The sequence below is a fragment of the Tursiops truncatus genome, chromosome 4 (genome assembly GCF_011762595.2).
Source record: "Tursiops truncatus isolate mTurTru1 chromosome 4, mTurTru1.mat.Y, whole genome shotgun sequence".
In the NCBI taxonomy this organism is placed as follows: domain Eukaryota; kingdom Metazoa; phylum Chordata; class Mammalia; order Artiodactyla; family Delphinidae; genus Tursiops; species Tursiops truncatus.
Genome location: NC_047037.1, coordinates 118276408 through 118304181, shown reverse-complemented (window position 1 = coordinate 118304181; position 27774 = coordinate 118276408). Strand labels below are relative to the sequence as shown.

At 37.9% G+C, this 27774-nt stretch overlaps 1 protein-coding gene across 3 annotated transcripts in view; it reads left to right on the top strand.

The window, feature by feature from the left end:
- The first annotated feature begins 2386 nt into the window (after window positions 1-2386).
- The window catches only part of C4H21orf91 (chromosome 4 C21orf91 homolog), a 36328-nt gene continuing 10940 nt past the window's right edge, over window positions 2387-27774 (top strand). The window contains exons 1-4 of one of the 3 annotated variants that reach the window (XM_033855982.2): window positions 2387-2467; window positions 3698-3831; window positions 25815-26351; window positions 27357-27419. In XM_033855982.2, the coding sequence (XP_033711873.1) occupies window positions 3705-3831; window positions 25815-26351; window positions 27357-27419 (727 nt within the window). In that variant the 5' untranslated portion in view covers window positions 2387-2467; window positions 3698-3704. Of the gene's footprint in view, window positions 2468-2621; window positions 2759-3139; window positions 3159-3697; window positions 3832-25814; window positions 26352-27356; window positions 27420-27774 lie in introns of those variants that run through there. The other 2 variants (XM_004323629.3, XM_019922332.3) reach the window with 2 other exon arrangements.

Below are 27774 nucleotides of genomic sequence, written 5' to 3'. Positions count from 1 at the left end.
TTGACTTTAGTTGGAGAAAGTTCTTTGCTTTTAAGGGTTCATGTGATTAAACTGGGATCACTCCCCAGTAATCCAGGATAATCTCCCTCTTAAAGTCCACAACCTTAATTATATCTGCAAAATCTCTTTTGCTATGTTACATACATATTCACAGGATGCAGGGATTAGGGTGTGAACATCTTTGGGGAGCTACTCTGCCTACTACACTCAACAATATCACTTTTACATTGTTCAGCAACTAATCAATGCATATCATATAAAAAGCAAGAAAATATGACGTACCCAGCAGCGGAAAAAATAGTCCGTTAATAGAAACAGGCAGCACATTAGTATAAAGATATAGAGGGGTTAAAAATAAAAAGAGGAGAAAAGAAACACATGGAAACACTAGTCATAAGAGAGCAGGAGTGGCTATATTGATATCGGATAAAGTAGATTTCAGGAGAAGAAATGCCACCAGAGATAAAAATATCACCAATGATAAAAGGGTCAAATCATCAAGAAAATAAAAGAGTCCTAACTATGTAAAATGGCATAACCACATGGGAAAGCAGTTTGGCAATTTATTTTAAAATTAAAAGTAAGTGTACACTTACCATACGTACGACTCGGCAATTCCACTCCTAGTTATTTCCCTAAGAGAAAGAAAACATAAACACACAGAGACTTTTACATTAATACTCATAGCAGCTTTATAATAGTCTCCAAACTAGAAACAATTCAAGTATTCATCAATATGTGAATGGATAAACAAATTGTGGAATATTATTCAGCAATAAAAGGAACTACTATTACAAAACATCATTGTGAATCTCAAAAACATGCTGAATGAGAGCAATCACAAAATAATACATACCATTTATTCCCATGTACATAAAGTCCTAGAGCAGGTAAAACTTGTCTTTAGTGATATAAATTAGATCAGATGTTGGTGGGAGGCTTGACTGAGAAGGGGCATAGGGAATTCTGGGTTCGTGGAAATGTTCTGTATCTTAATTGGGGTGGTGGACTCAGCAACTGTACTTTTAAAACGGGAAAAATTTTTTTCTGTAAGTTAAATCCCAATGTGTAGGCTTTTAAAAATAATTTAAAAATAAAAAACAAGGTGAAAGGTTTAAGGAGAGTTAAAAAGGCAAAATGCCACAGAAAGAGAGATAACCCTGAGAAATGAAAAGAACTTGTTCGATACAAGAAAATCGTTAAGCCGCAGCACACAGACAGGATCTTCGTTGTGGCATGCATGTGGGATCTAGTTCCCTGACCAGAGATCGAACCCAGGCCCCTGCTTTAGGAGCAGAGTCTTACCCACTGGACCACCAGGGAAGTCCCTTGTTAGTGATTTTAGAAAGCACTTTCATTGAAAAGATGGGTAGAATCCAAGATGTAAGACATTTTAGTCATATTTACTTAGAATGTGAAATTCAAGTAGAAAACGCATAGATTTTGCTATTTCAATTAGTGCTTCTCAAACTTTCATCTGCATAGGAATCACCTGGGGGGTCTTGTTAAAATACAGGTTCTGATTCAAGAAGTCTTGGGTGAGACTCGATAGTCTACGTTTCTAACAAGATACGAGGCAGGTGAGGCCAATGTTGCTGCTTCATCTCCTACACTTCAAGTAGCAAAAACACAGACCACTTTTCTGGGGCACTGATGGTTTATATCAAGTGTCAGTTTGGTCTAGAAGTTCCCAAGATCTATGGAATCCATTCCTACCACCGGTTACATGTAGACTGACAAGCTAGTCCCCTTTCTCTTTGTTGGTGTAACCAGGATAGCTGTTTATGATGCTCTGGAAAATAGCAGCGATTTTACGTCAGCAGCCTTGGGTTCAAGTCCCAGCTCTGTTTCTAACCAATAGATAATCTGGGTTAGTCATTTTTAGGATGCAAAAGAAGAAAACTCTTTTCGTTTCTCTTCTCTGGCTGTTTTGAGGATTACAATAGAAAATGTAAGTGAAAGTGTTACATGAATTATAACCTTAAAAAAATGGTTTAAAATGTCAAGCAAAGTGGGCAAAAAGAGATCAGCTTTTTAAAGAGGCAGGCCCTAAAGTAAGAGGTGGGGCTCCGGGATTATCCTCGTGGGCGTGTAAGGAATGCGCCATATTACAGGGGAGGGGCGCCCCATTTCCAAGACAATCTGTAAAAAATAAGCTTCTGTATTTAAGATTATCCCTAAATTATGAAACTTGAAAACGAACTTTTCCCTCATTAAATACTTCAACTGGCACCTAACTCAAAGATCAAATGATACTATTTTGCTTCAGTCTACCGATTTCACACGAAGTTCCACCCACGCATCTCTGGCCCTCTCACCCATCCACTCGTCACTTTTCTGCCCCCGCCCCTGCGGCCCCCGCCCGGGGGCAGTAGTTTCCACTACCCTGAAGGGGGAGGTGGTAACGGACTCCTCTATCTACTTGCCTAGAAGAGGGGGCGTGCGAGGAGCTACCTTCCACAGAACGGTAAGAGACCCCGGCCAAGAGGGGCGGAATCAAGAGAAAATTCGAGTTGAGGCCGCGGCGTCGGTGCAGCAGGGAAGCGGCGGTGCCCGCGGCCGCCGAGCGAGCGCGCGGATTCGCTATCAGCCGCGCCGTCCCCCATCCCCCCCAGAGCCTCCGAGGGATGGCACCGGCGGGAGGGGGCGGGGCCGGCGCACGGCAGCCTTCTCCGCTGCGGCCGCCTGCGCTGCGGCCGGAAACAATAGTGGAGGAGCCTGGGCCGCGCGGATCGGCGGCGGCGCGCGAAGCCGGACGGTAAAGCCCCAGCTCCCCTGCCCCCGACTGCCTGCGCCCCGGTCCCCGCACCCTCGGTCCAGCCGCCTTCGCACTCTGAGCCCCCCGGCCCCTGGCGCTGCTCCGCGCGGGCTCCCCCGACGGACGGTCGGAGAGAATGACACGGGTTCGCGGCACCCTGAGGGGCAAGCGCGCGCCCCCAACGCCGGGGACCCGGCTCCCAGAGGCGCTGAGTCCAGATGGACCAGCTGCCGTGGCCCTCGAACGCCCTCTTCCTGGGTGGGAGGAAGCCCGGGGCGAGGGGACGCGGCGCTCCCGCCGGCCGGGCTCCGGGACCCCCAGCCTTGCTTGGCCACCCCGCCTCCGGCCGTGCCCGGGCCGCACAGCGGAGCCGCTGCCCGACCTTCCGTGAGGATGCTTTGTAAGCGGCCGGGCTCCTTCCCTAGTGTTCACTTTTCCATGTGCATTTTCCTGCCCCGGATCTCGAATAGGAAACCTCGCTACGCCGAGCTAGCGAAACGCATCTGAGGTTCCCACAATGAAGTTAGCAAAGCAGTGTCCCGAGCAGATCGTTCGTCCTACCTTTAACAGCGTTAAGTAGGTTGACCCCGGTAGCTGAATAGGTGTCGCTGCTAAGATCATTCACCTACTCAGGGATGGGGGTGGGCTAGAATACCCGAAAACTGCTTTCCGTCAGACCCCGTCAACTAAATAAAACACAAGACCGAAAAAGGCGCTTAGGCGTAGTGTCACTTACGGCTAGGCTTTAAGTTTTACTAGCTTTGTGTCTTTGCACAATAAAAGTATAATATTGAAGTACAAGTATGGCAATGCTCGTTTGATGGGGCTGTTGCTTTAGATAACCTGAACAGCATCCTTTGTCTTCCTAGAAGTTCCTAATATTGCCGTTAATAGCAAGTTCTTGAAATTGTGTAACTTTCTTTTTCTGTTTCTTAACAGGGGCACTATGAACGAAGAGGAGCAGTTTGTAAGCATTGATTTGAATGATGACAACATCTGCAGTGTTTGTAAACTGGGAACAGACAAAGAAACACTCTCCTTCTGCCACGTTTGTTTTGAGCTAAATATTGATGGTAAGGACACAGTGTAATTAATTTTATGGCATGAACTTTACAGAACTATTTTATGCTGAACTAGTTACAAGGTAAAACTAAAATTTCTTAAATGATTGTAAATTGTGTCAAGTAGGAAGTGGAGATCTGTTAAAGATAAGGGTTTCTGGAAATGAAACTGAAGGTAGCACAGCTATGAATTTAAGAGAAACTTTTTTTTTTAACTCCCACAGCATTAATCCCAATTTTACTAATATAAAAATGAGGAATGAGTATTGACTAGTAAACTTTGCTGGTTTGAGAGCTTAAGTTGTCAGATTTTAACATACGTGTGTGTGTGTTTTGTTTTGTTTTAATATTAAGAAATAACATAACCAAACATTTACATTGATAGGCGAATGTAATTTTATTCTTTTGGCCTACCGTGCTAGTACCTAATTGAGGTGAGCTATAACTTTTTTCCCCAGTGCTATCTTATCATCTGCAACACATTTTAAAATTTTTAGATAACCTCTTTTCGGTGATCACACACACCTTTAAACTAAAAAGGCTTTTAAAATTTCTCAGTAGTATCTCTAAGAGTATACGAAAAAGAGTTCTCCAAATACTTAAAAAAAAATCTCTATTAAAGTATTTGGGTTGGTGCACAATTAATGTGTCTGTGGGTATCAGTAGTTTGTCCCTGAGAAACATGTGGGATATGTTTTCTTAATCTTGATGTTACCGTGATAAATTCTGATTTTTTTTTTAATATTTGAGTCACACTAAAAAAGAATCTTAATATTCTGGCAATAAAAAAAGTTGGCCTGCCATTTGAATTTTGAATTGTAACATTTCAGTAGAGAGATTTTGTTAGATCTTTAGATTAATTTGTATTATCTCTACTTGTTCTATTTATTAAATAGGAAATATCAAATGTTCTTGCCATTAAAAAAAAATAGGATTATGTACCTTGAGATTCCTATTAAGACTTGTTTTTCAGAAATTGTTGTAAGCGCCAAATTAATATATATAGATACTCTGTAGTAAAAGTCAAAATTATAACCATAAGTAGACTACTAAAAACATGTAGAGTTAATTATATGACATTCATTTTCCATTTAAGATCATATTGGTTTTGACAGTTTTGCCATTGTACTCAGAACTGTAGTTGCTAAACATGATAATCGATGGAAGATCATGGATTTCCTGTGGGTTGCATAGAACGCATAAAACTTTGGCTTTAGTAAATGTAGCATTATAACTAATTTCAAAGGGGTGACTTAAAAACATGATTCTTCTGTAGCATTTAAATTACCATGTCCTTAATCATGCTAGAGTGAAAGATATTAATGTATGTTCTTTAGAAATAGAGTTGGCCCTATACATTCTTTTACATTGTAGATTTTAGTTTTAGATGGGCAAAGGCATTAGAAATGACTCAGCCAAACCTGTATTTACATTGAGGAAAACTGGCAACCAGGTAGTTGGACTGTTCAAGGTTGCTCTAGCAGTGATGGCAAGCTGTTGTTATGTGCCAGGCATTGTACTAAGCACCTTACATGGATTATCTATTTCAGCTCAAAATAGCTCTGGGATGGCTACTATTATCCATTTTAAAATTGATGGAGTCTAACCTTCAAGACCTAAAAAATGCACTTTGAAGTTGCCCAGCAGTGAATGACAGTGCTGGGCTTTGAAGCCTGCCAATCTAGTTCTAGTATATGTGATTTTAATTCCATTGATCTACTGTCAGTAGTTATTTTAGTTGATAGGGCTAATATTAGAAACCTGTTTTCCTGAGTCCTAATTGCTCTCCTTGATATTCGGTCAGCCAACTTTTCCTTATCAGTGCTTCCTGCTAAATCATTAGTGTTGTTCATGCTGTGATAGGATTTATCTACAGAAATGTAAACTTTCATATTTGCTTTTCTAGCCTGTTTTTAATGCCTTTTAACTGGTTCTTCATCATTGTATAGAGAATATACAAGTATTCCTCAGGTACCATCTTATAAATATTTCATCTCTGATAACATTCATCTCAATATATAAGCTTGTCATAAGCCCTATGTGTTGAAATAAGAGTTGTCTTTAACTTAAAAGACGAAAATTATTCTCAATTTGTATTAGAACTCTATATTCTATGTACACTCAAGGTTGTATATTTTTAAATGCCAATTAAATCTTCATAAGAAAAATTATTTTAGAATTTTCTTCTCAATTTATCTGAAGTCAATTCCTAGATCTCACAGATACAATACATTTTATATTTACTACAGTGATGAGCTTGTGCATATAACCATTTTAATATCATGAGATTTTTTTTCTAAGTATTAGGAATTTTAGGGGAAAAGGAGGGAAATGAGAACGCTGAATTCCTCAAAATTTCTATTTTTATATCAGTATACAGGTTTTTATTTTTATTTATTTATTTTTTTGCGGTACGCGGGCCTCTCACTCTTGTGGCCTCTCCTGTCGCGGAGCACAGGCTCCGGACGCGCAGGCTTAGCGGCCATGGCTCATGGGCCTAGCCGCTCTGCAGTATGTGGGATCTTCCCGGACTGGGGCACGAACCCGTGTACCCTGCATCGGCAGGCGGACTCTTAACCACTGTGCCACCAGGGAAGCCCAGTATACAGGTTTTTTAAAAATCAATGGTAAAAAGTGATAATAAAGTAATCACATACCTGAAAAATAACAAAGTCTGTTCTTTGTCTCTGTCAGTAAACCTTTTTAAACGTTTTTGAAGTTTTCTTTCCCCTACCAAATTCTCAGCACAGTGTCAATCAATAAATAGATAAGAGGGACTTTAAAAAAATATGACATTTAACTTTACTATTTTTGGTATAACTTTTTTGTAGTATGGTAATGTTGCTGTTACTTGGTTTCTTAGCTTTCTAATTGCTGAGTTTGCTCTAAAGCCTTCTATTCTTTTTTCAGCTAAGAGGCTACATAAAAATTTTCTTGGAATTTTTAGGGTAGTTTTGAGTCCACAGGTTTGTAGTAAACAAAAATATTTTACACCTTTTGGATTGTTACTTATGTCAGATCAAAACTGCGCTAATCAAGTGTTGCTTATGTCAAATCAAAACTAGTCTAATCAAATTTTTTAAAATGTGCTCATGCATATATTTATAAAATTAAGATGAAAGAAAGAAATAACAAAAGACAGTCTAATCTTGTAGGAGAGATTTCATATTCTGAGCTTGGCTCTAAGTTGCCTTTTTTTCTATGACTTTACAGTACTTAAAAGTAAACGAGTACCTACATTTCATATACTTTCAACCCATAGGTGATATACTTCAAGGACCTAATAAATGCACTTTAAGGAGATTGATGGGGGGGCACTTATAATTCACCATTAGAATTACTTGTCCACTTCTAGGATTAGGAGATAGCTGCTTAAACTTCTTAATACTGATGGCCTGTCCTTGACACTAAGACGCTATATGCATGAATGATCAAATACATTAATATGCCTCATGGTTCATGGTGCTAAAATCTCTAAAGTTATTTACCAACTACTATTACCTAGGCTATTAAGTCTGGGAGGAAGGTAGCCCAGAGTGGTCAGGAGCCAGTAATGAAACTCAACTGTAATATAAGAAAGTCAGAAATGAAACTACAGCTGGGGGATGGGAGAGAGATCCAGGGCTCCAATCTATTACTTCATACTGTCAGTTTTCATTTTGTACCAAAATACTGTGCAAATAGTTAGTATTTGTACCTTCCTCTAATAATTGACTTCCTTTCTATTCTATAGAGAGAAACTTTTTTTTTTTTTTTTTTCCTGTACACGGGCCTCTCACTGTTGTGGCCTCTCCTGTTGCGGAGCACAGGCTCCGGACGCGGAGGCTCAGCGGCCATGGCTCACGGGCCCAACCGCTCCGTGGCATGTGGGATCCTCCCAGTCCGGGGCACGAACCCGTGTCCCCTGCATCGGCAGGCGGACTCTCAACCACTGCACCACCAGGGAAGCCCGAGAGAAACTTTTTTATAAGACAAGATCAGTTCCTCTTATGCCAAAGTTTTCAGTGTGAGTTGATCTTGCTAGTTGATTAGTAAGCATTTTTAATGCCTACTAGTCCATCTTGGACTGTAAAATCCATCTCAGACTTCATTTTCCTCTAATTTGTTGAACTGCCCAGGAACTTTTCTAGAAACAGACCCTAATGCAGATCCTTAGTAATCTTTCCAGCAAGAGAAGTCTATAGGTGTTTTCTCTTGATTAAGGCACCAGTGAACCCAATGCTCACTTTTAATTTCATGCTTCCTTGATTCTCTGTGTCTTTGACCAAAATATGGTTCACATGGTCAGTAGTCAGGAAGCAGTTTGAATCTCAATATTAAATCTTGACTTAGCTTGGAAGTCAAGATTGATTATTAACTACTCAAAGCCTGTCAACAGCTCTTCCTTTGCCTTGCTTCTGGCACATCAGCGTCTTTCCACTTAAGTAAAAGCCCACCACTTTACTTGTGATAAGGAGACTGTATATTGCTAATTCAATCTGGCATTAACCTCTTTCTCTTGTTTCCCGTAATGACAAACATCATGCCTTGCTATTAACTAAAAGAGCACTTTTAAATATAAAGCCTAATATGCCTTTTGAACTTCAGCTTGGCTATCTTTGATATACTTAGAAATACAGATGAAAGGTTTATTTTTTCTTTAACTGCCTTTTAATTCTACTTTAAATAAATTTGAACACTTTTTAAATGGCTCTGATAGTAAAATCTCATTATTTGGACAGGAGTAGGGAGGGTAGAAGTGAAATGTAGGTTTAATTGGTGATAACTTTAAATTATAGAATATTTTTTAAAAATAAAACTAGGCTAACAACATCTGGTAAAGACTTGTGACTTAACTAACAACCCATATCTGAGGAGCCAGGTTCCAGATTCTTATCCCAGTCCTAGTAATGGTGGCCTCTTTTTAGTTACTCCCAACTTTTTCTCCTTTTAACTTTAAGCTGTCTAATTTTAAAGTCTAGGATGAATTTAAAATTGAGATCATACATGAATTTCAGTTGGAATGGTGTATTCTATTAGCAGTTAGGTCTGGCTGTATGTAATAGAAAATCCAAATAATAATGATGAAATAAAATGGAATGGATATTTATATGTCTCATATTAAAAGAAGTTGAGTCTGGAGTTGGTATGGTAGCTCCATGATCAGAAAGACTCAAGCTGCTTCTGTTTTTCTAATCCACTTTCCTTAACACATTTTTTTTTTTTTTTTTTTTTTTTTTTGCGGTACACGGGCCTCTCACTATTGGGGCCTCTCCTGTCACGGAGCACAGGCTCCAGACGCGCAGGCTCAGCGGCCATGGCTCATGGGCCCAGCCGCTCCGCGGCATGTGGGACCTTCCCGGACCGGGGCACGAACCCATGTCCCCTGCATCGGCAGGGGGACTCTCAGCCACTGCGCCACCAGGGAAGCCCCTTAACACATATTTGCCATCGTCAGTCATCTCATGAGCCAGGGTGGATGCTAGAACTCCAGCCATTGCTTCCTTATTCTCAGACAGAAAAGAAAGGACATCTGACAAAAGATACATGTTAGCATTCTCTCCTGCATCTAAAAAGGAGCTTTTCCTAAAGTCCCACCTAACAATTTCTTATACATTCCACTCCCCTTTCAAGAGAAGCTGCTCCAAATAAAATCAGTGTTTTCCAAAGAAAGGGACAAAGGACATTGAGTATGCACCTAGCAAAATCGGCCATAGAGAGGCCTTTCTGGTAATTAAAGGTTACCACATTGAAGACAAACTATTTGAGCTATAACTAAGACCAACAAGTAATGCTCTGGTGATTCTTCTAACCCAGGAGTTTGAACTGGAAGGGATTTTTAGAGAATGAGGCATTGTATTCTGAGGATGGGCATGCAGCCAGATCTCATGTGAACTTGTTGCCAAAAAGCTTATAAGAATTTTCAAGTTTCTGACCCATCTCGGTACATAAAATGTGATGTTTAACGCTACTGCTCATTATCGGTAAGTTAGATGTTACAAACTTAGGAAAACCACTTCCTGCTTTCTCCCAGCCTCTGTTCATGACAGACTAACATGGTAATGCCACCTTCCTCATACCTTTACAGGAAAGATTGCTTTTCTACAGCTGGATACATCTGCTACTGCTCCACTTCTGCTCTAGTGATTGAGCATGTGGGCCTTGGGCTCAGACCTGGCCTTGAATCTTGACCCTGCCACTTACTAATTGGGTTTTCTTGGCGAGATACCTAAGTTTATTGTGTCATACTGGTTCTCAAATGTTACCAGTAAGAGCAGTTTTATATTTTTATTTCTTAATCTTGAAATTATTGTGCCAGAATCTAATTCAAAAGGCTGAACTCAGAAGGGATTGACACGGAAGGGATTCAGATCAGGTCTCTGGTGTCAGAGCAGTTGTAACCATTGTGAGAAATGGACATTGACCTTTGCCATATTTTAAGTTTTAAATTGCAGACCAGCCCTGCTATGTTGATGGCATTCACTTATTGGTTTTGCTAATGCCTCTGATTAGTCCTGATAATCTTTGTAGTGTCTTTTTTGTTGTTGTTGTTTTTTACGTTGGCATGCTCTGTCCTAGACCTTCCATCGTCACTCTGTCTGGGCTTTCATGGCCTTTTATGCGCTGATGTGTAGCAGATCTCCTCCTACCTCTTTCTCCCCACCCCCAAGCTACACATCTGTATATGCAACTAGTTTGTAGACATCTTCACTTGTATAGCCCATAAGTACTTCCAACTACATGTCTAAAGTTAAACTATTATCCCTGTACCACGTGTATCTCCTTTCAAAATGAATGAGTAAATAAATTAAATAAGTGAATTCCCCTCCACCCCCGCGATCAGAAGTGTTGGGGTTGGAAGCGCACTGTGGAGAAGGTACGGACTTACATGCCTGGCGAAAATGCGTGCAAGGCAGCGCCGCAGGAAAGAACCTGCCTGCCCTGGCGCTTGGAAAGGTACTTCTCAAAGCGGTCTTCCCTGCCCTAGCACTTCCCGCCCCTGCCACCGCTGTCAGCCCCAACCTGCTTGTCCTCATAGCGCCCTTTCCTTCATGGCACTTGCTATAATTTGTTGCTGTAACTATTTGCTTATGTGTTTGTTTAATGCGCCACCCCTCCCCCATTTCTAATTGCGTAAAGACATGGATTAGAGTCTTTTATTTACTAGTATATAATCAACAGTAGTACAAGGACTGGCAAGAAGTTATGAATGAGTATGTGATTGATCAGTGAATCAGTCTAAAGGAGACTTGAGAGAACTGTCTTTTTTTATATTTTTCCCTTAAACTGGCCCACAGTGAAACTCTTCTGCTATTTTTCTGCCCTTTCACAGAATTGCCTGAGACCTTTCTGGAGTCTCCGAAAAGTTTTACAAATTTTACTAATAGAAGAACTTTGTATCATATTCAAAAGAAAAATGTAGCGAATAATACTAAGAGTGATATATGGTTATCTTTTTCAATCAGGAAGGTAGAAAACAGACATAGTATTTTTCTCCAAACACAGAGCAAGAAGTCTTAAACAGAGCTGTGTTTAGAGTGGGAGTTTCTACATTCATTTACACACTGCAACTCTTGTTATTCAGAACACCTCAGCATAGTGATGTTTGCTCATAATGATGACCCCCAAGGTATTTGATGATCCAGAGTTCCTTTTAAATCAGTAATAATAAAAGTATGTTCTTTAAATCAATGATTTTAAGTTGAAAACAAAGAAACAATATACAACCCAGAATATCTTATTAATAGAAACATCATAATTATAAATAAAGGATTTGTTAAAATAGATAAAAATGACATTCTGATTCAAATTCATAATTCATTCCTTCCAGTGTATATGACAAAGATGAAAAAAAGTGTTTTATGAGTTATACGGAAACAAATTAAACCTAGATTGAAAATCTTTTAATACTTAGGTCAAAAATATTAATATCTATTCTCAGAAAAGGGATGCACTTTTCATGGTTGAAATAATTTGAATAACTGTTACTAGAGAGTTTATAAAGAGAAATTAGCTTCCCAGAAATAGAGTAATTTTTCTGTTGCATGCAAAATAATGCCTGTGAAGAAAGAAGACAAAGATAAGTTTCTGTCTCTACTCTGGAAGAAGTGAAATAATTACTCTCTAGTTGGGAGAAGCTAGTCCAACTGTCAGATACTTAAGGGATTTACACTTTTAGGTAAGTGACTTACCTAAATAATTTAAGTCAGTATTGTTTGTCAGGTATTCTGTGTTACATGCATCATTTCGTTCTTAATACAACTATATGAGCTAGGTGCTAGCTTATCCCAATTTGATGAATGAGGGAAATGAGTAGAGAGTCTGGGAAACTAGTCCAAAATCACACAGCTTGCAAGTCCAAACCTAAGGTATCTGATTCCAAAAAGTCCAAGTGCCTAAATCATTTCTCCTTCCAAAAAAAATTACATGAACTCTTAAGAATCTAGGAGATATTAAGTAACTTTCAGGCAAAGTTACAGATGAATTACACAAATGTGAATGTTCAAGCAAGGAACAAAATTTGGGTCTCAAGAAATGCTTGCTTTTTAAAAGTTACTTCTACTTATGATATTATTTGATTAATACACATTTGGTGGAATATCCAAAAATAGACATTTCTCATGACCTAAGAGAGTGGGATGATGCAATCTCCATATAGATTACAATCTAAATAGTCTGTCAAGAAAATGTTGTCTTTTAGAACTCTTGGATTAGATTGATGATTATCAGAGAGGAGGAAAGAACTAGGAAGAAGAGACGCACACATGACAGTCTTGCTAGTCCCTGCCTAGAAGGAACAAGGAAGTTGGGCTGCACACTGACATTTGCTACAGAATCATACAGGTGGCAGCTGGTGATGAGGCAGTTCTTCTAACACTGCTCTCCGTCCTTCCAACCATTCAAGTAATAGAGGCTAACACACTTATCCTGATTAGTCTTCCTCTGAAGACAGAATAGGGTTCTAAGTAAGTGGAGGCAGACAGTGCAAACAACAGTGAAAAGATTAGCACCAATCCTGGAATTGCACGCTATCTCCCTTTTGCTCATCTGCCCCGGTAGTCGCCTGGAACACTTTTCTGGAAAGAGAGAGAAGAAACAGGTGATAAGACAACATAACTTTATAAGGCACTGTAGATGTTCAGAGGTGCTTTTACAGCATCTTAATTTAATCTCCACATTATAAAGGATATTAACATTCTGAATTTCAGATAAGGTGTTACATGCAAAATGTATAAATGATTGAAATCCAAGTGGCTGAGTAACGCTGCAGAATTATCAAAATGTTATCAACTATAGTTCTAGATAGAGTGGATTTAAATTATTCTAATCCAGTTTGGCCCACATTAGGATCTAGATAAGGGGAATAAACCCATTAAACACTGAGCCTTGGATTTATAGTTTGTAATAAAGGGGGACAGTGTCTGTTTATTTACAAAAAAATTTAAACTAGTGTATCTATTTCTGTTAGCTTTTTGGCATTACTGTCTCAACTGTAAAACAGTAAGGCAAAATAATGGTTTGTGTGTACCCATCAAAATCTGAATCTCAGAGTTAAAGCTATGTTCATAGCAATTTTTATACACATTGATTAAGTAAATATTAATTGAGCAACTGCTGTGTGCCAGAAATTGTTCTGGTAGCTAAGGATAAGGCAGTTAACAAAACAAACATAAACTTGTGAAGCTTACATGAGAGGACGGAAAAGACATCAGAATAAGTTATATGGTACATTGGAAGGCGATATAGGATTATTTGCCTTTTATGAAGAATAAATTCAATCGCTGATACATTTTTCCACGTATTACCTTACTTAAAATTCACAGTTAGTGTTTATTTCCTATATAATGTGGAGATTAAAATTAATAGACAGTAAAAACGCCTTCCATCCTCTAAAGTGTTATACAGATATACTTAAATGACATCTTTAATATCTAAAACTCATGATAACTGGTGTAATAATATCTACAATGAATTTAGTGAATGATAATTACTAGTCTGGCTTTTTTTTGTTTTTTTTTTTTATTTTTGGCTGCGTTGGGTCTTCGTTGCTGCGTGCAAGTTTTCTCTAGTTGTGACTTGCAGGCTCTAGAGCGCAGGCTCAGTAGCCGTGGCTCATGGGCTCAGTCGCTCCACGACATGTGGGATCCTCCCGGACCAGGGCCCGAACCCACGTCCCCTGAGTTGGCAGGCAGATTCTTAACCACTGCACCACCAGGGAAGCCCCCAGTCTGTTTTGAAAACAGAGTTCACATGTTGAAGTTTGGTGTTATTGGAGGGGAAGTGTTTCAAAATTAACATGAAGTCCTCTTTTATTCATACTTCTATATTTTTATCTTCAAATATTAAAGAGGATCTTTAGTATCTTTAAGTGTTGGGAAAGATTTTAAAGGTTTTGTATTCTTACTACTTCCTCATTAACACTGTTCGCGGTATTTGCCCTGAGCACATTTCTGTTATTTAGTATTAAAGTATCTTTTATAATCTTGACCAAATCTCACCAGAATAATTTCAATATATCAACCATCAAGTTTCAATTCAATGTCAATCAACATTTTGGCTATATTTCTACTACAAAGTAGAATAAATACAATATAATAAAATATAATTCCTATATAGTAAATCAGACAGTTCTCCATAAAACTCAGCCTTATATTACTAGTGTATTTACTAACCAAATGAAATAGCAGTCGTAAGTATCTGCAGAAAGAAAATATCACAATTCTCGGTAGAGACTAATTACAGAACAATTTAATTTCATGCTTCTTACATTCTGTCTCTCTTTTCTACCACCCACTCTTCCTTCATTTATTTATCCTCTCCTTCATTTGTTTTATCGTATATTGACACATCATCTTGCCTACCTACAGTTATCTTCTCCATCGTAACCTGGCAGATTGACCAAAAAGATGATTAGAATGGCAGAAATGCTCATGTCGCCCATGTTTAAAAAAGAGAAAAAATCAAGGGAAAAAGCTTTCCTCTCTTTCCCTTAAGCCATAGTTCTTGAAAGAGCAGTGTTCATTCATTGTCTCCCTCTGTCTCTCCTCCCAACTTAATCTTCCGTGCCCCTGTAACTGGCATACCTCCTATGCTTTCATCATTGACTTCCTAGTTATCAACACAATAAATAGGTTCATGTTCCTGCCGTTTTCAAAATCTGACATTTAACATTTCCCTCTTTTTTGAAACACTCAGCTCCCTGGGTTCTGTGATAAAATATCTCGGGCCTCTTATTTCTGCCCTCTTTTCTTCCTAGGGTCACTGCTTATTACAGGTCCCTGAAATACTAGTGTTTCATTGAATTCTGTCCTTGTCTTTCTTTTTTTCTCATATCGCACTCATCTATTTCTTTCACTGCATTGGCTTCAGCTGTACCTCTGTAAGCTAATGGAACTCCACAAACATATCACAGGCCAAATCTGTCTTTTAAGCACCAGACTTATCAATATACATCCAACCACCTGCTGGACCTCTCCATTTAGATATTCTACAGCCGTCTTGAATTTACGTTTCTCAAACTAAATTTCTCTCCTTATTTCCATATACACATGCATTTTTATTTCCTTCATCTTTGGTTCACATGGAATTCCAGGCCCTATACCCCAGAAATTTTGTTTCAGTAGGTCTACAGTTGAGATATTTTGTTTCAGTAGGTCTACAGTTGAGTCTAGGAATTTGCATTTTAATAAGAATCCCAGCTGACTCTTATGCAGGTGGTTTCAGGACCAAACTTTGAAAAACTGCCCTTAGCGAATGAATGGTTCCAGTTTCTTCAGGACTGTCCACATAAAGTTGTGTAGATGCAGTGAGGAATTATGGCTGAAATCTTACCTAAGCTCTGCTTTTCAAGCCGTGCACCCTGGCAGGGATGGCTTTTCAGTTCTCAAAGGCAAATTGGCCTGTGGCCTTGCAGCAACGCTGTTCCCTCACTGCTTCCCTCCCACCCACCCTCTCCATGCAGTCTGTCCCTGAGTCCTGTTGATTCTCCCCAATCTGTTCCTGACTTTTCATTCCCACTGCTATACCTTTGACCAGGCCTTTATTCCTTCTTACCAATACTACTTCAAGACCCACTTAATCAGTTTCATAGACTTTATCCCCCTTTCCCCATCGCTACCGCACACCCCTAGTTCTCTCTCAGTATCACCAGAAAGGTCTTTAAAATGCAAATCTGAGCATGCTGTTCATTTTCTTAGAACTCTTCGATTCCTTACTATTTTCATCTGGTTAGGCTGTTAACTCCCTAACATGACATGTAGGACATTTCATGACCAGGTATCTGCTTAACTGGCTACCTTGACCTTTCATTACCCTTCCAAAGGCACTCTACAAGCCAATCATTTGTGCACGCTGTCTCTCCCTTCCTCTCTTTTCCTCCATTTCTTTCTCACTTCCACACTTTTGTTTATCTAGTTCCCTCTGTTTTGAACCATTGACTTCTTCCTCCAAGTATGCAACTGCTTAACTTTTGGAGTACATGTATTAAATAGAGGTGATGTTGCCTGTGTTCACAGTGCTGCTGCGAGGATCACAGAAAGATGATGAATATAGGAGCTCTTTGGTAAATATAGTATGTGATGCAAATGTTCGTGTTGATTTAAATTGAAATATAGAAGGGTTTTGTTTTCATCTCATCTGAAAAGATGAAATTCTACTGAAAAGATTACTATGATTTGTTTGTATATTGAACAACTCCTCCGTTGCCAAAATAATTCATTGTTTTATGTACATTGAGGAGGTTTGACTTTATCCTGAGTTTACCTTCTTATGATTTGGCTTTCAGTAGATTTTTCTGCTCTAGCTGCCGTAATTTCCTTCATGTAGGAGCTGCCCAGCCAATCCTTTCCCCACAGTTTCTTTCAACAGTATGAATTCTGTTCTTGTATCAGTGTCTTTTTCCCTCATTCCCTTTGAAGTCTTCCGGGTCTCCAACAAGGATTGCCAGATAAAACTATACTGTCATTATAATCTTACTTTGGGGGAGAGGAACTTCTTGCATTTGAAGGTTGTCCTTTGATAGATACATTGTTAGCCTAAGGAAATTCTCAATTTAAAAACATATTCAGAATATTGGGATATTTTAGGTATGTGTATCTTTACCATTTCAGCTGTAAATTTTTTGTTTTACTTAGTTCACTGGAACATACAGTACAAAACCTAATTTGTCTCGGACTAAGGAACACCATTTCCTTTCCCAGACCGAAATGTTTCCTTATGGGCATTTTTTTTTAATGTTTTAAATTTTCACTATTAAAAATGAGAAAAGATTTTTTTTCTCCCATAATAGTCTTTTTTTCCATTAAAAAAGCAAACTATGCCTATTACAGAAAAATCAAAATACAGGAAGCAAGAAGAATTTTAAGATTATAATCCCACCTATCTACCAATAATCTCGTAATATTTTTGGTATGTTGTTTTTCTAAATTATTTTCTGCATAGAGTATGCATGTGTGCGTGGTAAATTGTGTTTAAAAAATGAAATCAGGCTATATATACTATTTATAACCAGTCTTTTAATTTAATATATCAGAAACATCTTTTTCGTGTCAATAGGTAAAATTCTACTATGCTGACATTTTTGTAAAAGGTTTCATTGCATTGGACCATAATTTTTAAAACTTTGTTTCATCATGGAATGATTTTATTGTACACTAGTTCTCCAAACCCTTTGTTCTAATCAAAGTTCTTTTTACTCTAGAATTGCTATGATTCAATTATAATACACAGTCACAATATTTTTTTAATATTTTACAGTATGATTCATCAGTTATCACCTTTTTTTAATCTTTAGTTTTTCTAATCAAATGGTTGGTGAATTGTAGTGACTGTTTCCCATGTCTTAATTTTTACCATTTACTACCTATAGTAGTAATTAAATTATAAATGCCCTCAAATTCACTTGCTAGTAAATCTCTAATTAATAGATATTGCTATAAAGCATTTATATAAGGAATAGTCAACTAGAATTTCAGGAACAGTGATTCAAATATAAGCAGAGAAGTTGAGATGCAAAACAGATGTTTTATAAATAGCTGCAGGACAGCTTTTCATTTTTTCTTATTTGTAAGAAAATAAATCAGTCAAAACCTTAACTGGGCAGATGGCAGGCAGTTCAGGAGATAAAGGGCAGAGTGCATATGGCTATCACATTTCTGGCTTTTGAACCCATAAATTTCCTTTGTTTTAGTGGTTTATCCTCTTTCATCCAGTGTTACTATGAAAGCCTTTTTTCCAGACTGTCTTTTGTTTAGGTAATGTGTATATTTTTTAACCTTGCCTATTTTTAGGGAAGTTTTATTTAGGAGAAAAATGGAACAAGTAGAGGGTTACTTGGGTCAACTGGATTATTGACTTAAAATTTTTTATAATATAACTTTTAATTCTTTGTGCCACTTAAAAATTATAGCCTAAATATAATATATTTTAATGTGCTAGAAAAACAATTTTAGCTTTTTATATTCTGTGCTGCTGTGAGCTTAGTATCCTGAACATGGATAGCTTCCATTCATATTTTTTTCCAAGTACCCTTTCACTTCATCAATTACCTATGGACAAGCTGCCCTGTCCCATATGGTAACCTAACCACAATTTGGTTATTTAAATTTAAGTTAATTAAAATTAAAGTTAAAACTTTAATTCCTCGGTCATACTAGCTACATTTCAAAGGCTCAATAGCCACATGTAGCTAGTGGCTATCCTATTATATAGCACAGATTGAGAACGTGTCCATCTTCACAGAGAGTTCTATTGGACCTTTCTTGTTAAAACAGGTAGCTAAGTTTGAGAGCAGAACTGAGTGTGGATTGTTATTTTTTTGTACCCTGTTAGTAATAAACAGTTGTTATGTAGGTGTGTTTCCCCAATTTCCCAACCATTATAATGAAAAAGTAAAATTCACTGAGAAAGGTTTTCTTTTTGACACATCATTTGCAGTTTATATATCCATCAATAAAAGAACTCAGTTCTGCTGTGGCTACCTTGGTTATTTGAGGTTGAGATTTATCTTTTAACATCATCTCTCTGAACACTTTGCTGATTGAAATTTGCCCTTATAATTCCTTTATTGGATTAAGCTGCTTTGACCAACTGCTTAATCCTCTTAGCTCACACAAAAATTTTAAAATGGCATAAACATCTCCTAAGCAGAAATATGCTGTCTAAAGACCCCCTGTTGGTATGTCTTTCTTTAAGGCAGTGATTCTCAAAATGTGGAAAAAGCAAGTTGCTGAACCCATCTGTATATCGGCTTAGTACAGTTGCCAGTAATACACTGTTGCGTATTTGAATACGGCAGACTGTAGGTGGCATGAGGGGGTGGGGAAAGGAGCACTGTTTATCATAGTACTCACTAAGGCACATAGGACAACTGGTAAAATTTTCCAAGAGGTAGAAGCCTGTCCTGTTTTGGGTTTAAGGAAGGAAGTAGGTGCTCCAACTATCCATCCTTGCCTTCCCACCTTCGGGCTGATCTGCCTTTTGTCAGTGACAGGATAGACAATCTGAGCATCCTCCCACTGCATGTGTGACCAGCAGTAGGTATAATGGTAATAACTCTTCTTGAATCATGGCTTGGCTGCTGCTTGATCGTCAAATGCAGAGTAGCCTGGTCGCTTTGGGTGTCAAAGCATCATTGGGACAACCATTATTTACACAGAAGCAATCCAGACCTATGTCATCACAGAGTCTGAGTATAGTGTGAGAGTCACTAACCAACATGGCTGCGGAGCTTGCTAGGTCACAAGTTCCTGCACACTCATGAAAGGAAGGATAAGGACTGTTTGAATTGGAGAGCACTTACCTAATGTTCAGGCAGTAGCTGCTTCTCATTACTAGCCAGTTGCTGTCAGATCTTCTGATTTTGTTTTTAAGAGAAACCAAGAAATTGAAAATTGTAAGTGAATCTTTAAGAAAAAGAACACCTGTAGGCTAAACTTAACTTGCTGCAGTATGGATCCAGACTTCAGGCTGTGGGTGTGCCACCTCTACTTACAGAACTTTTCCTCTAGTCATTTTATCAGAAATGGGAACCTGATCCTCAAAGGCATAACAGCTCAGTCCTTTCATTCTTAGTACAACAAAGTTTAGCTCTCCCTCCATCTTTACAGTTAACAGTTACTTAAAGAAGTACATAAACATGGCTTAATATGGGCAACATGTAAACATGCAGGTGCTTGTCCTCCCTTTCCTAGCAACCAAGATAAGATCATCATAAAAAGAAAACACCTTAATTCTTGGAAAAGTCTTTACTCTGGGCAAAATGTGAGCCTCCATAAAAAAGATTTTGAAGCAGTACTGCGTGAATTGTTGCACAGATGTTGGTCATGTCTAAAGGCAGTGTGCTTAAAATTTCTTCACAGCCTGTTAACAACCTGGAACTTAAATTATAACTAAATTATCTTGTCTTATTTAAAAATTAAGAAAGAACACACAAACCCACCATTTGGAAAACTAATACTGCCAGTTCTCTAATTCTGGTTCTTTTACGTTTGTAGTAAAAGTCGAAGTGCTTACTCCCTTAGAGCTTTCCAGTCTCCTACTGATATGGTAACATGTATTACAGCTTTACATCCAACTATTGGTTGTATTATATTTGCTCTACCTATGGAATACCAAATTATATGAAGCCAGTCCTTTGAGAAATGAAATATAGTAGTCAAATTCAGAAGGAATTTGACAGAGAGTAATACTCTTTGACAGAGAGTATATATGCGTAAGGCAGTCAGATGATATGATATTTGAGAACGTGTGAAATAAAAGGCATGTAACATCAGTGTAGTCGGCTGAGAGATGGTACTGTTTGACAGGACCAGCTAGGGAACCATCAGGGAAAGATTGCATAATTACCACCAAATCATAAATAAGATCTTCTTCAAGAGGCTGGGGGTAAAAGCAGAAGGTAATGGGACACGTCATAGAACTCTTAAGTGTTTTGGGTTTTGTGGCTATTTTTTAGTGCCATTGAGAGTATCATCCTGTGAGAGGAAAAATTATGTTACAATAGGCATATTAAATATATGCATGGAAATATCTTTGTTTTAAAAGGGTGACACTGATAGGTAGACAGGAAGATCTACATTTGAGTGGCTCTTGCTCTTTTATGAGTATAACCGAGTTTTCTTAAAGCAAATTGATCCTAAAGAGGAATTTAAAGAATAAAAATGGGGATAGCATGCCAGATGGGTTAGTGGGAGGGTTTTCAAAGTATGTGAGAATGGTGTAACAAAATCAGAAATGAAAGTGGGAAGACTTTAAAAAGAAAACTGTTGAATAGAAACAGCTTAACTTTTTAAAATACCACTGTTCATACAGAAATGTACTGCCTAGGGGCTTCCCTGGTAGCACAGTGGTTAAGAATCCGCCTGCCAATGCAGGGGACATGGGTTCGAGCCCTGGTACAGGAAAATCCCACATTCTGCGGAGCAACTAAGCCAGTGCGCCACAACTACTGAGCCTGCATTCTAGAGCCCATGAGCCACAACTACTGAAGCCCACGTGCCTAGAGCCCGTGCTCAGCAACAAGGGAAGCCATCGCAATGAGAAGACTTCGCACCGCAATGAAGAGTAGCCCCGCTCGCCGCAACTAGAGAAAGCCCGCGCGCAGCAACAAAGACCCAACGCAGCCAAAAATAAATAAATAAATAAAAAAGAAATGTACCGCCTATATAAATTTCTAAACAGCCTCTATCCAGAAGAAACTAGTACATACTTCTAAAAAATATTAGCAATTACAGTTGCCAAGTAAGGTCTTGGTTCTCTAATAATCATGAACTCAAGACACAGTTACATGGACATCTCTATGTTTTAAAGATTTTATGATAGTTAAGGTGTCAATTATATTGGCCCTCAGAATTTTTATTAGTAAGGAAGTTTCAGTGCAATTTTTGTTGAACTGGTTTGAAAATTACTTATAACTCAGGTTCTCAAAAGTATCAACTTATTTAATTGCATTTAGATTCATTCCCTTTCAAAAGCTGCTGAAGAAATAAATGGTACTCAGAGCGGTTTACACTTGTAAATGCAATTAAAATTGTAAAGTCAGTTGGGAAACTCACTGGGATCTCTGATAATAGCAGTGGTTGTTACTCTTATATTCGAACTGATAAAGTGGAAAAAACAAAATCACTTCAGGAGTTTATACAATGACACCTATATTGCTGATACAAATTAAGTGGGCTACTCACATTCTTTTCTAGATTAAAAAGTAATTTGTTCAAGTATACGAAGTAGTCCGTGTATTAAATTTTTTGTTTCTTCTGCTACTGCATATTTTAAGCTATGTTTATAAGACAAACATTTTCAAATTGAACTTTAAAACTGATTCAAGTTTTAAATTTTTAGTGAGCTAAAGAAGTTACAGGTACAGATCTGGATGAATGAGCTACAGTATACATAAAATAGCCTTCTTGTATATTCACTGTATGTACATTTCTAATGAAAATATGTAATTGAATAGAAGTTCCTGATTTTGTATGGCCGATTGAATGATGCCACAGGAATGCCATTTCTGTATCAGTGCCACTCATTAGTTCTTGGGACTAATGGCACGTTAAACTATAAACATAGGAGTAACTTTACTGGAAGATGCCTTTAATTAACTTCTGAGAGCCTGGCCTAATTGCACGTCCTACTTACCTTGCTAGGATGGGCAAAACTTCATGGCAGTAGACCTCAAATAATAACTGGTAATAAGTTTTAGGTTTGTTTTTTAATATAATTTTAATTTTCCTTTATTCATTTAATTTTCCTTGAGTATTCGCTGTGTGCCAGGCACTATGACAATAAGGATGCATATAAAACAGATGGTCCCCTTTCTCACAGAACTTACCTTCTAGCAGGGGATAAAGGCCAGTGAAGAAGCAACTGTACAGTCTGGTGTGATTAACTCAGATATTACTGGTTAGAAAAGGCTTCTTTAGAGGAAGTGAGAACTAGATGGGATGGTGAGGAAGACCCAGATAATGTAGTGGGAGTAATAATGGAGTGAAGGAGGATTTAATATGCTGTACTGCTAGACTTTAGGGGGAAAAAAATCTGTTAAGATGGACAGTAAAACATCTGGGATGGGGGTGCAGGGAAGAACTGTCAAGGAGGACACCCAGGTTTCTTCCTTGAGCAGGTGGTGGTACCAGACTCAGGAAGAAGATTGGGTTTGGGTGGTAAAAATGGAGGAAGAGGAGTGTCATTTAGGCAGGGTGAGTTTCAGAAGCCTATGGGACATCCAAGTAGAAATATTTCCCACATTCAGAACTCTTCCTGACATGAATTTTTTTATGTCTTTTATAGGGGATTTTTCACCTGAGTGTCTGAATCGGAAATTTATTTTACATTTATGTATTTTCACATTAAATTGAATATTGTAGTTCTCTGACTTGCTGTTTATCTCAGCAGATTACCAATATGCATATAATCATGTGCTTACTGGGTTCCAAGCATTCATTTGGGGATTTAAGTAAAAGTTAAAAAATTATTTCTGGAGGACAAAAAGTTATATTACATGAATTACTAAGAAGCAGCATTGGGTAAAAATATCTTTAAAAGCCCACATTAGTCTTCAAATAAACATCCATCATACTGATTTGTTGTTGAAGCTGTGGGGTACATCAGGAAATTTGTTTCATATAATTTTTTATCTTTTTTTAATACAATTTCTGAACATTCCAAATAAAATTTTAAAAACCCGAAAAAACAAGGGCTTCCCTAGTGGCACATTGGTTGAGAGTCCGCCTGCCAATGCAGGGGACACGGGTTCGTGCCCCGGTTCGGGAAGATCCCACATGCTGTGGAGCAGCTGGGCCCGTGAGCCATGGCCGCTGAGCCTGCGTGTCCGGAGGCTGTGCTCTGCAACGGGAGAGGCCACAACAGTGAGAGGCCCGCGTACCACACACACACACACACACACACACACACACTCACTCACTCACTCACTCACTCACTCACTCACTATATAAAACAGCAAAAAATAATGCCTTTCTGTAGCCTAGTTTAGAACCCTTTTTATATGCTGAAGGATTTCCTTTCATACATAGTAAAGGAGAAACAATTTACGGTGTTTAGCTACATGATTAGTGCTGTGGCAGTGGACCGAGTGAGAATGAGACTGTTTACTGTTTCAGGGATTAGCTAGCCGTCAGCCTCATCTTAGGCCAGTGAGCCCTAAGAGAGTTTATAAAGAGTAAGGAAGCTCTTTAATGAATCCTCCAAAGTTAGTAAAGTAAGCAAGCTATCAGGTTCTCTCTGCCTAGCAGTAAGTATTAGAATCAAACAGCAGAATGGAGGTATTTCTTATTTTGTCTATAATTGATACTAACTACCTTTTTGTCTTACTTATGATATGAAACATGCATAATAACAATACTTTTAATATTTTTATTCTAATCAAGGTTTGTGAACTTCCTTTTTTATGTTAATTTACCAGGTTTTGAAATACAGCTGTGAGGTTTTCACTTAAATATTTTAATTCTGCTGGAAATTTGACCCAACCAGACAATAACTGGTAAAAAATATGTATACACACAGTTGCAGTACAGGTACCAAAGGGGTAAATAAAACGTGTATGAAATTCTGTTTAAGTTCAGTTTTTACACTCAGTGGAAGAAACAAGGCTGAGATAGTTGAGTTTTCCTGGTGAGAGTCGTTGACTCTCGTCTGCTTAGACTGTTAGTGTTTAGGAGGCATGCCCCATAGCTTACTTGTGAGGGAACTGACAGCCCAGTTAGCACTGGTTTTGGCAGTCTTAGCAGGACCTACCATTGGCTGATGTTATGTCATTTTGGAACAAATTAGTATTCGCAAGCACTTTTATACCTGATTTGATGCCATTAAAGCACAAATACTTCATTATCTTAGTATTAGCCAGCATTTGCAGTTCAGTTAATAAAATTGTTACAACTTCAGTTTTTAAAACAAGGGGTGAATACAGAATGTAATTTTTTCTGACGAAGTCAGCTAAAACTTTTTTTTTAACCTAGCACCTGAGTGGCTCTCCACTTACTCTGTTTTCAAAGCTAAGCAGATTTAGACTGCTTAATTCTGGCAGGCATTAATTTTCAGTTCCACATCCCTTATTCACCTTCAGTATAAAAGCACTGCTGTTTGACCTTAAATGGTTTGAACTTACGAAAATGTATGAATGTATTCTATATTTGGAAGTGTGTTGTGTATTTGAAAAGGTATTCTGTATTTTAAAAAACAATTGAGATAGTATGCTTAAGCCGTACTAAAAAGTTGGGAAACATAAACATGTAATATGAATATTTCCATTATTTATGGTGCATAATGAACACTTGTGAGTTCAAGAATTATACTGGCTATTGTATCTTGGTAGACTGAATGTGTTGCTATATGAGTAATAATTGTGTGTAATGCATTTCTTTTAGAGATAAAATTATCTTGATAAAGTTTTAATAAGTATCAAACATGTGAAAACATTTTAGATGCTTTTCTTACTTAAAAAAATAAACAGTTCATCGACTTTTTGAGGCTTTTATTAATGTGTATTTTTCTGGTTCTGTTTTATCTTTCCCCAGTAAAAACGTAACTAATAACTTAAGTTCATGATTTACTGTGTTTTTTGTTGGGAAAAAAATTGTCAAGCATTTCTCTTATTGAGCCTATAATAGAAATTTTTTTCAAGTGTGTACTTCAGGAGGATTAGTGAAGAAAGCACTATAATATCAAGGCCAAGATTCTGTAAATGTAAACTGCTGGTTCAGTAGTATTTTTTAATATTATGCAACAACATGCCTCTGGGCTGAGGTTGAAATTGAATCATTAAGCCCTTAGAAAGGCTTTACTATTCATAAGAATTTAATATTTCTGCTATTCAGAATTTACTGAATAGTTAAATTGAAGCATAAATTATTAGTCTGTATTTTATATTAATACCAATATCCTTCAGCATTTTTCCTCTGATTTACAAATTATCAGTGACTGTGTTTTACTAAGATTTGTATTTCTCAATGCACCTTATAAAAAACAAAACTGTCTCAAGTCTTCTGTTTCTTTTTTTTCTTTAGGAATACCAAAATCTAATCTCTTGCACACCAAATCATTAAGGGGCCATAAAGACTGCTTTGAAAAATACCATTTGATTGCAAACCAGGAGTGTCCTCGATCTAAGCTTTCAAAAAGTACTTATGAAGAAGTTAAAACCATTTTGAGTAAGAAGATAAACTGGATTGTACAATATGCACAAAATAAGGATCTGGATTCAGATTCCGAATGTTCTAAAAATCCCCAGCATCACCTGTTTAATTTCAGGCATAAGCCAGATAAAAAGTTACTCCCACAGTTTGACTCCCAAGTACCAAAGTATTCTGCAAAGTGGATAGATGGAAATGCAGGTGGCCTCTCAAACTGTACACAAAGAATATTGGAACAGAGGGAAAATACGGACTTTGGGCTTGCTGTGTTACAAGATTCAGGTGCCACTTTATGCCACAATAGTCAATTGTGGCCTCATAGTCACAACCAGGAACAGAAAAAAGAAGAGACAGTCTCTAGTCCAGAGGCTAATGTCCAAACCCAGCATCCACATTACAGCAGAGAAGAATGTAAGTAAAAATAGGGAGAAAAGGTAAAGGTTGGAGTTTTGTTGGGGTTTTATATGTTTTATATATGTGATGTGTCAAGAATTTTGCTGTGATATTATAGATTTGGTAAATACGGTATTTAAATGACAGGTTCACCCTAGCAAAAAATGAGATGTCTTAAAACTCTTCGTCATTTCTTTGGAATATTCCTTAGTAGGTCCTAAACCATTGGAATTCTGCAGACCCATCATTTGTTTTGCCATTTTAAATTATTAACGGAATGGAATCGACAACTGTGAATTGGAAAGTTCAGGGTTCATATAGTTTAGAAGTACAGCCTCAACCATTGACAAACACACACTGGCACGTTGCTAATCCCTACAAGACTAATTGGGGGTGGCATTTCAAAAGCAGAAATCTGACATTTCACTAAAGGCCAAAGGTAATGTGTGTACTTGGAAAAAGTGACTCATTCAGTCTGCATATTATTTCTTCAAAAACTCATAGAAGCTAAGATAATTTTAATTGACTTAAAATCAAGTGATCTTAGAGCTAGAAGGGCGCTTGGGATTCTGCATATGAATTATCTAAGGTTATATAGCTAGGTAGACAAATTGATTTTTCAAACTATTTCCATAGCACTTTAGTGTTTTTCAAGCTACACATCATGAAGCATGTAGTGCTTAAGCAAAATCAACTTGATGGGTAGTGACTAGCACTTTTTTTAAAAACTGAAACAGAAAGAGAAATAGCAGAATCCATTGGACCTAATGCTAAGAGTTTTTCAGTGAACGTTTTATTACAGGTGGAGGTAGACTGGGAGTGAAATGTTTCTTACTGTGGGTTGTGGTCAGAACTTGAAAACTCAACACTTTAGGAGTTAATGAATGAATCTTGGGGCCCTGCAGAATGTTATGTGGGAAGATAAGTGCAAATATTTCTTTTAAATAGGATATTGTGTTGGTGGTGTAGATAACTTCTTTTCCCAGGTTGTCATGGTAATAATGAATATGTTTCATGTTTCAGTGAATTCGATGACTCTTGGTGAGGTAAAGCAACTGAATGCAGAGCTCCGACAACAAATACAGGGTAAAGACTCAGTGTCAGTGCTTTTTACATGTGCAAATTTTGATACAGAAAATCCCCTGTTAGCTTCATCTGCATTTAAATTATGGGATTAGAACCTGCTCGAGTTTCCAGAGCAAAAAGAATTCTTATTATTATTCTTTATGAACTGCAGGTGAAATAGGTTCTTTTTTAGGTGAAAACGGAGACAACTTAATCTCTACCTCTTACTAACATGTTTTTGACTACCTACTATTGTACCAGGCACTGTGCACGTGTGCTCCTTAGCAGTTCTTTTAGGGCAGGTGGTATTGGCCCCGTTTTTTCTTAATTATTATTAAATTTTCTAAACACAAAAGTAATCAGAATAGTATAGTGG